Genomic DNA, 15,250 nt, shown 5'->3' with positions numbered 1-15,250 from the left:
TGAAGATTTTTTTTTCCATAAATACTTCCAGAAACAATTTTTATTTATTTTTGGTAATATAACCTATTTAATTGTAGATATTAAGGTTTGGTAGAATTCTACGATAAGAGTTTGGCTCCTTCAAATTGAGTGGGGAATTTTTTTTTTCCATAAATAGTACCAGAACCTATTTAATTTTAGATACTTGGACTTGGTAAAATTAATGATAAGAGTTTTACTCCTTAAGGTTGAGTGAGGTATTCGAAAGATGCATTTGTTTGTGTCCATATTCAAGATATGTTGGGAGTGGTTCTTGAACATAGAAGCAATTTAATTTGGTTTTTTAAAAAATAACACAGAACACAATCCAACAGAGGAAAATCCAAAACATGTAACCCAATCCAATCCAACAGAACCCCAAGACACCAGATTTATAGATTTCAGCACATAAAAATTGAAACTTGAACACTGAAAAAATGAATCCAGATAAAGATACGTCTAAATGCAATACTGCTCAATAGGGGGAGTGGAGGCAAATAAATAGAGGCGGATCTTTGGTTGCAGATGTAGTATTGGGCAGATCGAAGCACTAAATACAAAGAAATCGAAACAAGCAAATCAAAAAAGAATACAAAGAAATCGAAGCACTACAAAATACAAAGAAATTTAGCAGAATCAAGAGAGGCTCAAGGATTTGGCAAAATGGAAAGCTCAATTTGAGCAAAGCTCGAAAGCGATTTAAGGTTCTTGGAAGGGTATGCAAGTATATAAAATGGAAGTCCCAGTAAATTGTTCTGTCATGTTTTGCAAAATCCATCTACTATTGGACAAGAAGTATGTGTTCCGTCATGTATGTTTACGGTAGTTTGGTTCTGATGAAATTTCATCTTCTTTTCTTTTCTACAGGACAATTTTGAGGAATTAATGACATGGAAGGATAAAGTCGAGCAACATGTAGTGGAAATTACAAATGTTTTGAATAATATGCAAGGACCAATGCAGATCAAACCAACCAAAGCAGACCAAAACAAGTAGTGGGAATTACAAATGTTTTGCATATTAACTGGGTGTTAATAAAATCAAAACAAGCAAATCAGAAAAGAATAATAATGCCACTTCAAATTTACATCAAAATTAGGACATCCTAGAAGCAATTTTTTTATTTTACAAAGAAAGAGAGACCAAGAGGCTACACAAAAACAGATCGAACCTGGAACGAAGATGTAAAGCTGAAGATGCTACACGGAAGAGGATGAGGAGGAAGGTTGCGAAAGGGAGATGTAGAGGTGAAGAGGTTCATAGCGGCTGAGAAGAAGAGAAGATAGTTTTAGGGTTTGTTGTATGATTTAGATGATGTAAATTTTGAAAAAGACAAGGGGTATTTTTGTCTTAAAATGTTATAAATTTGTGTCCCACCGACGTGGAACAAAGTTCCAGGGAGTGAGGCGGAGTGAAAAATCATCCAAAACTTGTCTTGTGGAAGAGCGTGTTTCACTAGTTTTAGGTGCACCAAATATGAAACAGAACGTCTTTGTCCCACTCCGTTCTGTCCCGTCCCTCGTACCAAACGCGAACTAATCTCACGGTGGACTTATCTAAAACGATCATTTTTGCCTAGTTGGACTAGTCTCTTAAATAAAACGACCGGTCGTTTCCAGCCTTAATTTCAGAATTGGCGGTTCAATTACATCTCTAATTACTCTGAACCTGTCCAGTTTCCCGCCTGTATCGATATTTTAAACTTCCCCACTTTCGGTCCGTACTCCGACAACGTCTCTTTATTTTCAAAACCCTAGCGACATCTCGAACCCCGAGTATTCTCATTCTCTCCGAATTCTCTGTCTTCCCCGAGTTTATCGCTCCGCTCCAAATCCCTCCGTCGTCCAATCGGTGCGATTCTCGCCGTCGATCTCACTCTCCTTTCTCCTCGAAATCTTGATTCCTAATTATTTATTCACTATTTTCTGTATGTTTTGTTGCAGATTTTGGTGGTGGAAAGAGCAAATCGATGGGTGAACTGAACAATTCCGCCGCTCATCGCAGGGTTAGCCCTCGGCTGCAGAACGTTCCGGCGGAGAAGCGGCCATTTTACGGGAGTCCGAAACGGACGGCAGATGAGTCCGAGAACGACGCAGTCAGGACCAAGAGGACCAAGGTTGCGAAACCCCCCAAACCGCCGGCGCAGAGTTCTAAGCCCGAAGCAGAACCGAGCAAGGGAAAAGTGATACTGGAGAGCGGCGAGGGCAAGGATTGTGTGGATTGGAGTTGGTATACCGGTGCTGATTTGCCTTTGACTGATGAGAACGGAGTGAGCTACACTGCTCGCGTGAGGGAGACACTCCGAGTTTTCAATTTGCATTACCTTCACTATGTTCAGGTATGGATTTCATCACATGTGTTCAATGTCATTTGAGTTGACAAGACGATATTGCAAATTAATTGATTCACTGGTATGGGGATTTGAACTTGGGTGCAAGGGGGCCAGCACGCAGCTCTCCCCAACTAGCCTAACCCACATCTGCATTTGCGATTTTTCGGTTAAGCAACTTGTTTGAATCAGGTTGATATTTATATGGTTTTAAGCTCAAGGAGAAATCATTAGAGCACTGTTTTGTGCCCTGTTTCGAGGGATTCTAGGCTCTTGATTTTTATTGTGATATTATACTGTGATGGGTTTTGACGATGGTTATATGCAATTTAAAAGGTGGACTCGTTGAAAATCTACTCTTTATAAGGGATTTTATTTGGGTCTTATTTTTTGAAAATTGACAAATGCAAGTTCTCTGCAAGTACTTCCACAAGTTTGTTGCTTTTCCGCAGGAAGAGGAGAAAAGATGCCGTAGGCCTGAGGTTAGTATCTTTTCCCATATTATTGTAGAGAGAAGGAATAACTTATGCATGTAAGCGGTAATGATAGCGAGGGTCAAGAGAAAATAAGTTGTATGAACCTTATAGCATGTCTTGGATGCTTGAACGTTCCCTTCGATTTTTATTATCATTTTCTATGAAGGAAAAAAAAGGATAGTTGGAGATCGTGTTTGTGATTTTTATTTATTTTAGTTTGACAAACATTTGCAAAATGGGAGTCCTGTGAAGAGTCCTTCCAAAAAACCTCCCAAGGGGCCTTCGACGAGTCCTTCCAAGGAATCTGATAAGAAGGTAGTTTATGAGTTAATTTAGGTCCTATATGTAGATTCGGAACACGATTATTATCTATCAAGTGTAGGAGTTAGACACCACTGATCACACTACCATATGTAAAAATCTGTTGCAGAAGGATGATGAACCTAAGAAGCAATCCAAGAGACCTGATCTGAAGGCACTTTCTGAGGTGAGTTCTGTGCTACATGTAGGTCTGATACACGTAGTATTTCTATGAAATTTAAAACCAGAAGTTATGAATGTATTCTAGAGTTAATTTCCAATTCCTTTTTTGCGGCTTCAGAGAATGGTGAAGCTGTTTATCAGACTTATATTTTATGTCCTGTTGTAATTCATTATTGTAGACAGTACTAAGAATTCCTTTTCATAATTAGTTTATAAATTGTGAGGAAACCTTTTTCTTCTGGCATTCAAGTGAACACTTACATCTGTTTTTTTATTTGTGTATACCCTCATAAGCATCAGAATTATCATAATGTCTGGTTGTCTGCCCTTTGATATAATTGAACTAGTATATTTTTTGTAGTAACCACGTGTTATATCCTTTCAGAAACATATAGTAACCTGGCATTTTAAGGTTTTAACCCCTCTATTTTTATGCTAACTGTGATGATTTTTTGTGCCTTTTTTTGGGTTTTGTCGTTTTGATTATGACAGATGCTGAAGAAGAATCAAATTTTATTCCCTGAAAAGAAAATTGGTCATCTTCCGGGTTCGTTGTTATTGCTTTGCCGGTTGAATCACATGTTAACCTTTTTAGTGCTATCTTGTTTTATTTGGGTACATCGAGAGAACGTTGGCTCGTTTCTTATGCTTGATCATTAGGAGGACCATTTTTCAAAAGATGCTTTGCTTAATGTAAATATAAATGACTCAGGTATTGCTGTTGGGCATCAATTTTACTCTCGGGCTGAAATGGTGGCCATAGGGTTCCATTCACACTGGTTAAGTGGAATTGATTGTGTAGGAGAATCTAAAGGCAAGGTAACAAATCTACTTTCATTGGAAGGTTGAAGCAATTAGACGCAGTAAGGTTGAAGTATTTTGAACCAAAGGTTGTGATCTTATTAGCCTCTTGGATATTGCAGGAGAAATTCCGAGGCTATGAACTTCCGTTTGCCTTAACAGTTGTGGTTTCTGGCCAATATGAAGATGATGTTGATAACTCAGACGAGGTTGTTTATACTGGTCAAGGTGGAAATGATTTGCTTGGTAATAAACAGCAAATTGCAGATCAAGTTATGAAACGGGGTAATTTGGCTCTTAAGGTGCGTCGTGTTGAAACTGATATTTGTGCTGCATCTGCTGATGTCGTCTCCTTTAAATGTTCATGCAAGACGCAACAGTTTGTGTTGAAGTTTATAAAAATTGTCCAACGGCATATGATGCCAATGACCCAAGGATTCATTTATCTCACATACCCACTCATTGGATGTGTGACATTCTCCTACGTGGTGTTTACTTATTGTTTGTGTTTTATCTTCTTGCAGAATAATATGGAGCAGGGCATTCCTGTTAGAGTCGTCCGTGGACATGACTGCGTCAATAGTTATACTAGTAAAGTTTATACGTATGACGGACTATACAAGGTTGGCCATTTTCATGTGTATTTTGTTTTGCTTATGGTTAATATTTTACAAATGCATAAAGTAACACATAGTTAAAAATGGAAAAAGGAATACATTTAGCTGAAATGAATATATTTCGCTTATTTTCTTTTTCCGGCAGGTTAACAATTATTGGGCAGATAAGGGTGTTGCTGGATTCACCGTGTTCAAGTATCGTTTAAAGCGACTTCCAGGGCAAGATAATTTGTGCAGTAAACAGGTTATCATTTCTTCTTCATTTCATGAAATCCGATAACTAAATACAATTTAATGACGAGGGAACAAACTGTGGGAAAATTTTGCAGAGCTTTTTGAAATGCTTAAGTGCCTAGTTTTTCAGGTAAATTTTGTTCGTGCGCGAGGGTCTAAAGTTCAAGCAGAATTACCTGGGTATGAAATCAGTAAGCTGTTCCCTCAATGTTCTGTTTTTCTCCCAATTGTGTTCCTTCGATTGTAAACCCAAGGAACCGTGTTACATTTAGGTTGGTGTGCAAGGATATCAGTAATGGTCAAGAAAATATTTGCATTCCAGCCACCAATGTCATCGATAAACCTCCAGTAGCGCCTGAAGGTCAGCTACACTTCTTAACTTTTAGCAGATTATTTGTACTGTTCAGTAGGCATTATCCATGCCACTACTAATGACATGGTAAAATTTTAAATCTTGCAGGCCTTACATATACAAACTCTATTATAGTTGAAAAAGATGTGAACATTCCAACAAATGCTCATGGGTGCAGTTGCAAAGGAAACTGTACTAATCCACTGACTTGCTCTTGTGCTCGAGTGAATGGCGACGATTTTCCTTACGTAAGTAAAGATGGTGGAAGGTAAGGTTTGAAATCTGGCATACGTGTTGTTGTAAGACTATCTTGTTTGAGATCCACCGGTCCTTTTATTTTTGGTATAAAGGCTGTGTTGGTGAAACTCTCCGTTTCTCTCTATCTGTTAGATTAATTGAGGCAAAGGCTGTTGTGTTTGAGTGTGGTCCAAATTGCGGCTGTGGACCGGGTTGTGTTAACCGTACATCTCAGCGGGGAATAAAGCATCGACTTGAGGTCTAAAGGCTACAACTGCCAGTGCTTCTTTTATGATACACGGTACTTTACAAAATTCATAAATCTACTATTTTATTGGACAGGTATTTCGTACAGATTACAAAGGCTGGGGTGTTAGGTCGTGGGACTTTATTCCTTCTGGTGCACCAGTATGTGAATACACCGGAGTTCTTAGGAAGACTGATGAAGTTGACGGTCTCTTGGGGAACGAATATATATTTGAAATTGATTGCTGGCATACAATGCATGGGATTGGGTCAAGAGAGGTAGAATTCCAGCTGTTTGACATGGAAAAATTGAACTCCGAATGTTCTTTTGTCACTCGTGCATTGCGTATTTACATTTTCGGATTAGATGCGGTGAATTTGTTCTTGATGCGTTGGCCTGTACATTTGCAGAAGCGAATGTGCGATGTCACCATTCCAAATAGTGATGCGGAGTCAGGATTCAGCAAGCTATCAGAAAGTGAGCCTGAGTTTTGCATAGATGCTGGTTCTCATGGCAACGTTGCTAGATACATCAATCATAGTTGCGAGCCTAACCTCTTCGTACAGTGCGTTTTGAGCTCTCATCGTGATGTTAGACTCGCTAGAATCGTGTTGTTCGCTGCAGATAACATACCTCCCTTGCAGGTAAAAAATAATCTTCTTCCCAAACTCATGTGTCCAACATTGCTTGGCATGAATAATTGAATAACGAGTTGATTCAATGTTTGCGTGTGCAGGAACTTACATATGACTATGGTTATGAGCTTGACAGCGTTGTCGGTCTTGATGGAAAAATTAAGCGGCTAGCTTGTCACTGCGGTGCAGTTGGCTGTCGGAAGCGTTTGTACTAGGAGGAGGAGGAAGCAAAAGTAAAGGGTTAAATGATGGTTTTCCCCCACCTTCAGGAAGCAAAAGTAAAGGGTTAAATGATTGTCTTCCCCCACCTCAGGAAGCAAAAGCAAGGGGTTAAATGATGGTTTTGCAATGTATGCATTTTTGTTGTACAATGAAATCATTTGAATGTCCAATTTTTTGTTATAAAAGGTCATCTCCAACAAAAAGGCTAAATATAGCTCCACCTAGAATTATAGCTACATTTGGTCAGCCTGTTGCCTCTTTGGCCGAATATAGGTTGGTGAGTTTAATAGAATTATAACTTAATCATCAGTTGGAGATGAGTTTTTGGACAAATCAGGTTAATTTTTTGGCTTTGACCTTTAACTTGTCCACTGGAGATGCCCTAAGGGTTATATTACGTCACTGCAGAGTGCTGAACAGAAAAGTTTATTGAAAGGATTAATTTAATGATTAATATTTTGTCAATGAAAGGATTATTGTTTGATAAGCACTTTTATTTTATTTTTTTTGTATGGTATGAACAACGTCAAGAACCTGACCTATCAAATGCATCTCTAATTTTATTTATTTATTTTTTAATATATAATATGAATAGGTAATCTTTGTTTGTTAGTCACTTTATTTTTGGGTCAAAGTTTGTTTGCCACTTAGGGTAACTGTAGGTTAGACTGGGAGGTCAAGTGCGTGATTAAAGAAAGTAAAAACGTGATCATGCCGTAAGAGAAAAGAATAACCAATCTTACGCTAATTGGTTTGACTAAATTATATCCTAAATTATTTTAATATATGGAAAAATAATTTTAAATTTAGGTGTACATGAGGTTGACACACGTTTAATCCGACAACCTCTTGGTGAAAATGAGGTTAACGTCCCCAGAAAAAATAAAACAAAACCTTACAAATGAGTGAGACCACATGAGATGACTTTACCGTCACGTGTTGTCTCGGTTCAATAATATATTATTGTGTATAAGGTTTTCTATCCACATGATAATGCGTTAAGAGGAAATCAATACCCGAATCAAATATTCATTTATCTCATGGTAATCTTTAGTCTTGCGTGTATTAACAATTAAACAACTTAAATTAATTGTCACGTTAGAAAAAGTTAATTATCCAAAACCTTTTGAGTCATAAAGAATAACGCATCTAAAACTAAAACCGCTTGATAAACATATATCAAACGGCCCCTTAATTAATTGTGAAATAAGTTATACTTTTTTTAGACATGAACTATTTTACCCAACCCTTCAATCTCAAGAAAGAAGGAATGTTAGTCCATTTTTATGATATTATCGATTTAATTAATTCTCTCGTGCTCATATTTCTTCCATGGGTCCCTCCAAAAACATGCTAAACAGCTCTGCAAACAAATATTTTCACAATTAAATAGTGAACTGCGTGTAGGAAATCGACAAGTGTACTTAATACGTCTAATTACCCACCTAATGTGTACCAATTAAACCGTTGAAAGTGATCAGATGAGCCTGTCATGGAATCCTATTGAGGTTTGACATGTTACCAAATGCTGATAATATATACTTTCCAGGTTTTCAAAACCATTTGCCACTTTTTTTTCTATCACCAATTGGCTATTTGTAAATTGCATAAAGACTTTTGAGAAATTATATACTAAGGGGGGTGTATTCAATTAGAATTTTAAGGGATTTTAATTCTTTTAATGAATATAGGGATATTCAATCAGAATTTTTAGTAATTTTTTGAAATTCAAGGTGTATTCAATTATAATTTTAAGATAGTTTATTAAAATCCTTATAAATTCGGGTGTATTCAATTATAATTTTAAAGAAGTTTATAACATTACAGGTGTATTCAATTAGAAATTGATTTTAAAGAATTTGAGAAAGTTGAGGAATTAGAGGGAATTTGAGAGATTTTGTAGTGTATTTTAAACATTCACAAATATCACCTTTCCCCATGAGATTTTGAGAGAATTGAATTAAAATTTTATATAGAACCTCTACAAATTAATTAAACTTCATAAAAATCTATTAAAGTCTGTCAAATTCTCAATTGAATACACCCCCTAAATAAAATAACACTCCCAAATTGTATAGTTTAGAGTAATTTCATATTATTTAGTGATTAGTTTCTGTTGAGAATGAATTTACATTGATGAGATAAGAGATCTTGTATGAGCTTATAAGTAAGTTATGTTATCCTCTATATTACCAATTGGTTTTATAGTGGAGTCTTAACTTTATCCATGGTTATTGGCTCACATTTGAAGACCAACGACCACACTTGATCTACGGTACACCATTTGTGTTGTCCACGTGTTAGGCTTGAAAATTTGTCATACGTGAGAGAGCGTGTTGAGAATGAAACTCACACTGATAAGAGGATGGACATTTCATGAATTTATAAATAAGTTGAATTTCTCCTCGTATTATCATTTGTTCTTATGGTAAAATCCCAACTTTCATGTCAGCTTTTTGGACATTGGGTGATGTAATTAATTGACACAATTCTCACACTACGTACTCATTTGGCATGCATGCATGGTGTTAAAGTAACCAAAGCCATGCCCTTCCTTCTCATTTTTTTTGTTTGTTTTTTTTTTTTTTTTTGTAAGTGGGATCCAAAAGGATCGACAACGAGGAACTTTTATTAAAACACACACTTACAAATCAAACAAATGCCTAATTTATTCCTAGAAACAAACAAAAAACGGGCCTAAAAACAGAGAAAACACAGAAAATGAGCCCAACAATATTGAAGTCCAAACAAAAACGAACAACCGAGAACCATCCATTGTGTTCTCCACCGCCGATTCGAGAATTAGCCAGCCACTCGATCCTCCGTCCATCACCGATCATCTCCTCCATAGGCACCACCTGCACACAGTCAGCAACTCCTTCGAACCAACCGCCAGAAAACAAAAATAGAAGAAAGAAGAAATGAAAACATAGGCAAGCTTTGCTTGGCGTGTCGAAATTAAGTTGGCCTAGTAGCGTAGTTAGTTTATTTTCCAATTTTGTATTACCCTAAAATAATCAATTACGATATTTTTTTGTTGTGCTGTGGTTGAAATACAAAATTCGTTCCTACTCACGTTGTAGCACGTGCAAATGTGTTACAATCACTTTAGGATTTTCCACACGGCACATTCTGTGGTTAATTTCTGGAGTTGGTGAATTACAAGATAGTGTATAGGAAGAAGCTGAAATGCCTATATGAGTTTTTGTGACTTCTGAAAAAATGGACTGCCGTGATGAAGCCACCAGTAGCATCCTTTTTTTTAAGGAAAAAAGAATATGATTGAGGGCAAAGAAGAGAATATCATGGAATAATATGGAAATTTACCGTGAGAGCGACCTAATTATGAAGTAAATGTGGTAACTAGCAATGAGTCTATGCAAGTGCGGCCATAGGCGTGCAAAGAGAATAGTACCATAAATTGGCAAGCCTTGGCAAATAGGGATCACCCTTTGTCCCCGGTACATCACAAGCAGAATATGACCCTCCTCACCCTCTCTCTCTACTCACAAACCCTATAAGATAATTAAAAAAATATAAATATAGTATGTTTTTCAATAATATGATTATTTACTAATCCTAGATTATTATTAGCTAAAATAACTTGATTAAGGAGAGAGAGGAGTGATTTGGGAGTGTGATGCATGTTTTAGTAGTAGGATGGGGCAGTCGTTAGTGGCCTACCCTCAATAATTTTGTTTGTCCAAACTTCGTATAATAAAAATAAAAGTGACTTTAGCCGACTAAGATTGATTGAGTTGGTAAAGATTGTTCTCTTTATTAGACGACGGCCCAGATTTGAGTCTTATTGCCAACAATCTCTCTTGATAGGCGATCTTAAAAAAAAAAAAAAAAGAGTTACGACCCTCTTTGTAAGTCCCTCTTTGTAAGTCCTCAAAGGAACTTATGGTATGCCTTAATCCTGAAATATGATAGTGTATCCTCCCGTCCCCCAAAACTTTCGTCGACCAAAAAAAAGTGGCTTTAATATTGGAGGGGCCGTCCATTATCATAAGCATTAGCGATTAACTAAAGATTAGGGAAAATGATTAAATGGGATAAGAGTCTAATAGAGGTTGAGAACGAAAGGAGAGGTGGGGAAAATTTTAGTTAAGTGGTAGGGTAGGATGCCCTTATCACCTTTCTTAGCATCTATATCCCAAACCTTGGAATTGTCAATAAACAATTTCTTTATAATTGTAGCCCAAAATACCTATTTATTATAGTTTCCCCTATAATTAGATAACTGGACTCACTCCTAAAAACACTCTACATTTTTGGACTTGCATCTAAAAGCCCCTTTATTATATAGATATTTATATAGGAGAGATTTTTGGCGCTAAGATGATAAATCGCAGAATGTTAATGTGTCAATAAAATTTAACACATATTTAACAAAAAAAATAATAATTTAACACATATATGGTGCTGATTTTCACATTTTTTTAGCTTCTACTTTTTTTTTTTTTTAACAAACAATATTATCTATACTAAGGGGTAGGTTTAGCCTCACAATGTGTTAGCAATAATGTGGTTCAAATTCATCTTTAGCGAGAATCGAACATAAGACCTCTCACTTACAAGTAAAGAAGAATACCACCAGACCATAATACTAAATGGTTACGACAAGATTAAGCAAAATGCGCGTTTGTCATTTAATTAGATATATTTCACCTCTCGCAAGTGGCTTGTAGTCAGTTGATAAAGAACTTTCACCCTTGCATGCGAGGTCCGTATTTGAATCCTCACTGCATAATTTGATATACATATCTATCCTTTGTCAAAAACAAAAATATATTTCACCTCTCCAAATCAAAATCCCATGATTTTTGTTTTAAAATAAAATCAGGGAATTATTATTGGCACTCCAAAGTTTTCATTCTACATTCCAAATTTTTTATATTCAGAAAGAAAAATACACTTGTGAGGAGTGTAGAATGAGAATTTTGAAGTGCCAATAACACTTCTCTAAAACCATTGACCAAAAGTTTAAGAAACATACCCAAAAATATTAAATAGTTTAGTAGGACAAATTAAATAAAAGAAAAGGCAATAAAACAAAATTAAAAAAGAGAAACAATAGGATAAAGGTGCCCCAAAAAAGAAGGCGTTTTATGGACCATATTTTACACAGAAGAAAATGACATAATGCAAATAGGAGATTAGAGTGGTTGTAATGCCTAGAGTGAGTGCCCTTAGAGATTCCAAGACAGATAATTAAAGCTAATTGGATAAAAAAAAAGATAATTAAAGTTAATTAACCCTTGATATGGTAACAAGTTAAAAGATGAAAATAAATCCCCCATTGATTAATCGAGATTTCACAAATTAATCTGTATATTTAGCGATAAAAACATAGAGATAATAAGATAAACCCCACCACTCTCCCATAATAATCCCAACCCAAAAGCCCTCTAAACCTCTCTCTCTCTCCTCCCTTGCCTCTCTCTCCCTCTCTCTCTCTCTCTCTCTCTCTCCTCTCCTCCCTAATTGTTTTAGGTATAGAGAGATAAGAGCAAGGTGACCCCCTCTACTCTCTAAACGCCGTTTAGGGGGGACCTTTTGCCTCCGAAAAACGCCGTTTACTTTCAACGTAAATCGCCATTGTGGCACGTGCGTTTCAAATATTTTTCTCTTATTTTTCTTCCGTTTTTGTTATTTATGGTCATGGCCTCGGTGCAGCAGGTAACCCTGATCCCCGTTGACGGCGACAGTAACGGCGTTGACGCCCGCAACCCCACGTCAGCCGACACCGGTGTTGATGACTCCAGCAAGGCGCCGAGGCTGCCACGCTGGACGCGGCAGGAGATTCTCGTGCTGATAAACGGTAAGCGGTACGCGGAGGGCCGGGGCGGGGTGCGGGCACCGAGGTCGGACTTCGGGTCGGGTCAGTTGGAGCCCAAATGGGCGGCGGTGTCGAACTATTGCAAGAAGCACGGGGTGAACCGGGAGCCGGTCCAGTGCCGGAAGCGGTGGAGCAATTTGGCGGGGGACTTCAAGAAGATAAGGGAGTGGGAGGCGCAGAGGAAGGACGAAACGGAGTCGTATTGGGTGATGAGGAACGACCTGAGGAGAGAGAGGAAGCTGCCGGGGTTTTTCGATAAGGAAGTTTACGATATAATGGAGGCGGTTCCAGGTACTCCGGTTACGCTGGCTTTGCCGGGTCCGAACCGGGTGGAGTCCGAGGAGGTGAAGGAGGAGGGGACGGCGGAGGAGGCTGAGAACTTGTTCGATAGTATACAGAGGCCGACTGAGGAGGGGTTGTTTTCGGATGACGAGTCTGGTCGGAGCCCCGAAAAGGAAGTCCGGTTCAAGGAGGGTCCGGGAATTTCAGCTCCCTTGCCAATATCAGGTATATTCGAATCAAATACAGTTGACTCCTTTTGGATAAAAAGATTTGATTTTTGGGGTGGAAGCTTCAAAATTTGGTACCAAATTTGGCTGCATTTGAGTTGGGTTTTGATGAATGTCTTATTGGTGTTTGTAATTGGTTTGATTTTTTTTTTTTTTTTTTTTTTTTTTTTTTTTTTTTCAAACAGCGAAGTGATTTTCGAACTCCCTCTTTCTTCCATGCACTCGACTTGTGTTTTGTAGCCTTTAGATTGAAGAAATCAAAGGCGAATCGAGAAAGATGAAAATGGGGACGAGTGCAAAAGGAGAAAACGGGAGTGCGAAAGTTACTACCTTTGCATTGTGGGTTGAAAAAAAGAATGATTTTGGGAGTGAGTGATGGGTGATGGAAAATTTAGTGGTTGAAGCAGGTCCATTGTGTCTGATATGCTTAAAAGTTAGATATAATTTGTGGTGGGGGTGGAGGTGGGGGTGGGGGTGGGGGTGGGGTGAAAAATAATCAAAGATTATGAATGCTTTCGGGTCTTGAGAATTATTTGGGGTTTTAGGTAGACAGCATTACTGAAATTTCAAATGTTGTTTTGTTGGATGTAATTGTTAACAGAGAAGGTGTACAAACCAACACCACAAGGACATCAAGAACCTCAAGCACATCAAGGACAAGGTAATTCTGTCTGCCTCAACCCTTCCCACGAAAAATAAACTAATACTTGAGCCACAAACAAAACATCGTATTGGGCATTAGCTGTTATGAAACTTACCAGGTTGAAAATTGATGAACCTTCTCATCAGACTGAAGCAACTTCGAAAATTTTGTTAGTTTTGTCGATGGAGTATGAATTTTCTTTTCTTTTCATGCCTTGTCCAGCTTCCCCGTAAATACAGTTATGAATGAATGCACAAACATCCTCTTTGGATTAATTCCGAGATATAATGTACATGTTTTGCCGTTTTGCTCTGTGTTCATCTGCTTCAAAGGTTTTCTTTTACTTTTGTTCTTTGTATGTTCTCCTTTAAGCTTACCACCAAGAACCTGTTAGCTTATGATGCTGGGATACAGTTTATCGCTTCTTTTGAATTTAGTTGAGGCGATTAGTCAAACATGGACTTGGTTTAATGCATCTTTAAGAGGAAACAGATCAAAGTTTAAGCAAGACCAATTTCTCTGTTGCAATTCACATGTTCAACATATTTCGGCCAAATGATAGGGCAATTTGTAGATTACCACCTCTATGTGGTCACTGAACGCTGAATACTATTGTCTACAGGTGCAGCAGGCCCAAAACAGCCAGCTTCGATCCCAGAGGTTGGATCTACCTCTCAAGACCGGAAGCGGAAGCGTTTTGCAATGGAAGGAGACGAGGAAGGATCCACTCTGGAGAACCAGTTGATTGATGTCATGGAAAGGAACGGCAAAATGCTGGCTGACTACCTCCATGCTCAAAACTCCCATTCTCAACTCGACCGGGAGCAGAGGAAAGAGCATTCCGACAACTTGGTTGCCGTTCTTAACAAGCTTGCAGATGCATTCATGCGAATCGCTGAGAAATTGTAGCACAGAAGTCAGTGTATATAGAGAGTCCTCTTCAAGAACCCCATAGATGTTAGCGGAGGCTGAGAAATTGGTGGATTAAAATTTGATCATTTTATATCTTGGGATGGCAGCGTCCAGTAGAGTATTTACACCTGTCATTCCTCATTTTATTTTTCAATTTTTTTAATTCTCGTATTTTTCTTTTCGGTGTGTCACCTTTGTGGCATATATTCCCCATTTATATTTTATAGGTTCCATACACACAAGGGTTTACAAAATTTCACAGGAGTTAGCACAATGTTTAATGTTTTTCTTTCATATAAATGCCCCTTGGGGTTAAATTCCGCCCGTTACCAATCTCAATACGTGCGCATCACTTGCATTTGTAAACGGCATCCAAACATTTTTAATTGGGTTGATGTGAGGTTCGATTTGAACTGAAATTAGTAACGAAGTTACCACGAGGACATTTAGATTCGCACCATATACACACCAATGCAGTGATAACACTCTTGTCAGATAACCCATCACTCCCCAAAGCCTCTACATGATTGCGTGGTTTCAAGCACGAGAGAACAAAAATTCCAGAACATCAACAATCAGACTCAATCAGATACTGGTTTTTTCCGATAGTTCCGACCGGATTTCTGTGCACAGGCACATGCAACTACTGCACTTGGTTGCGACCCTTCTTCCTCGACTGCATTGACATCA

The 15,250-nt window shown here is 38.0% G+C and overlaps 2 protein-coding genes across 2 annotated transcripts; both read left to right on the top strand.

The window, feature by feature from the left end:
• The first annotated feature begins 1,789 nt into the window (after nt 1–1,789).
• Nucleotides 1,790–7,063, top strand: LOC137732982 (histone-lysine N-methyltransferase, H3 lysine-9 specific SUVH4-like). Its single transcript, XM_068472210.1, has 17 exons — nt 1,790–1,869; nt 1,962–2,356; nt 2,800–2,829; nt 3,040–3,138; nt 3,254–3,310; nt 3,799–3,853; nt 4,019–4,125; nt 4,230–4,409; nt 4,632–4,730; nt 4,870–4,968; nt 5,089–5,138; nt 5,231–5,319; nt 5,419–5,578; nt 5,701–5,806; nt 5,890–6,072; nt 6,205–6,438; nt 6,531–7,063. The coding sequence occupies exons 2-17, from the start codon at nt 1,988–1,990 to the stop codon at nt 6,642–6,644; spliced, it is 2,031 nt and encodes a 676-aa protein (XP_068328311.1). The 5' UTR covers nt 1,790–1,869; nt 1,962–1,987; the 3' UTR covers nt 6,645–7,063.
• A 4,999-nt stretch (nt 7,064–12,062) lies between these two features.
• LOC137732078 (trihelix transcription factor ASR3-like) lies at nt 12,063–14,802 on the top strand. Its single transcript, XM_068471375.1, has 3 exons — nt 12,063–13,003; nt 13,607–13,666; nt 14,271–14,802. Exons 1-3 carry the CDS (start codon nt 12,313–12,315, stop codon nt 14,555–14,557), a joined length of 1,038 nt encoding a protein of 345 aa, XP_068327476.1. The 5' UTR covers nt 12,063–12,312; the 3' UTR covers nt 14,558–14,802.
• Nucleotides 14,803–15,250: the final 448 nt, after the last annotated feature.

This window comes from Pyrus communis, chromosome 4 (assembly GCF_963583255.1).
Source record: "Pyrus communis chromosome 4, drPyrComm1.1, whole genome shotgun sequence".
NCBI lineage: Eukaryota > Viridiplantae > Streptophyta > Magnoliopsida > Rosales > Rosaceae > Pyrus > Pyrus communis.
The sequence above is the reverse complement of the archived record's forward strand: the minus strand, read 5'-3'. Positions and strand labels throughout refer to the sequence as shown.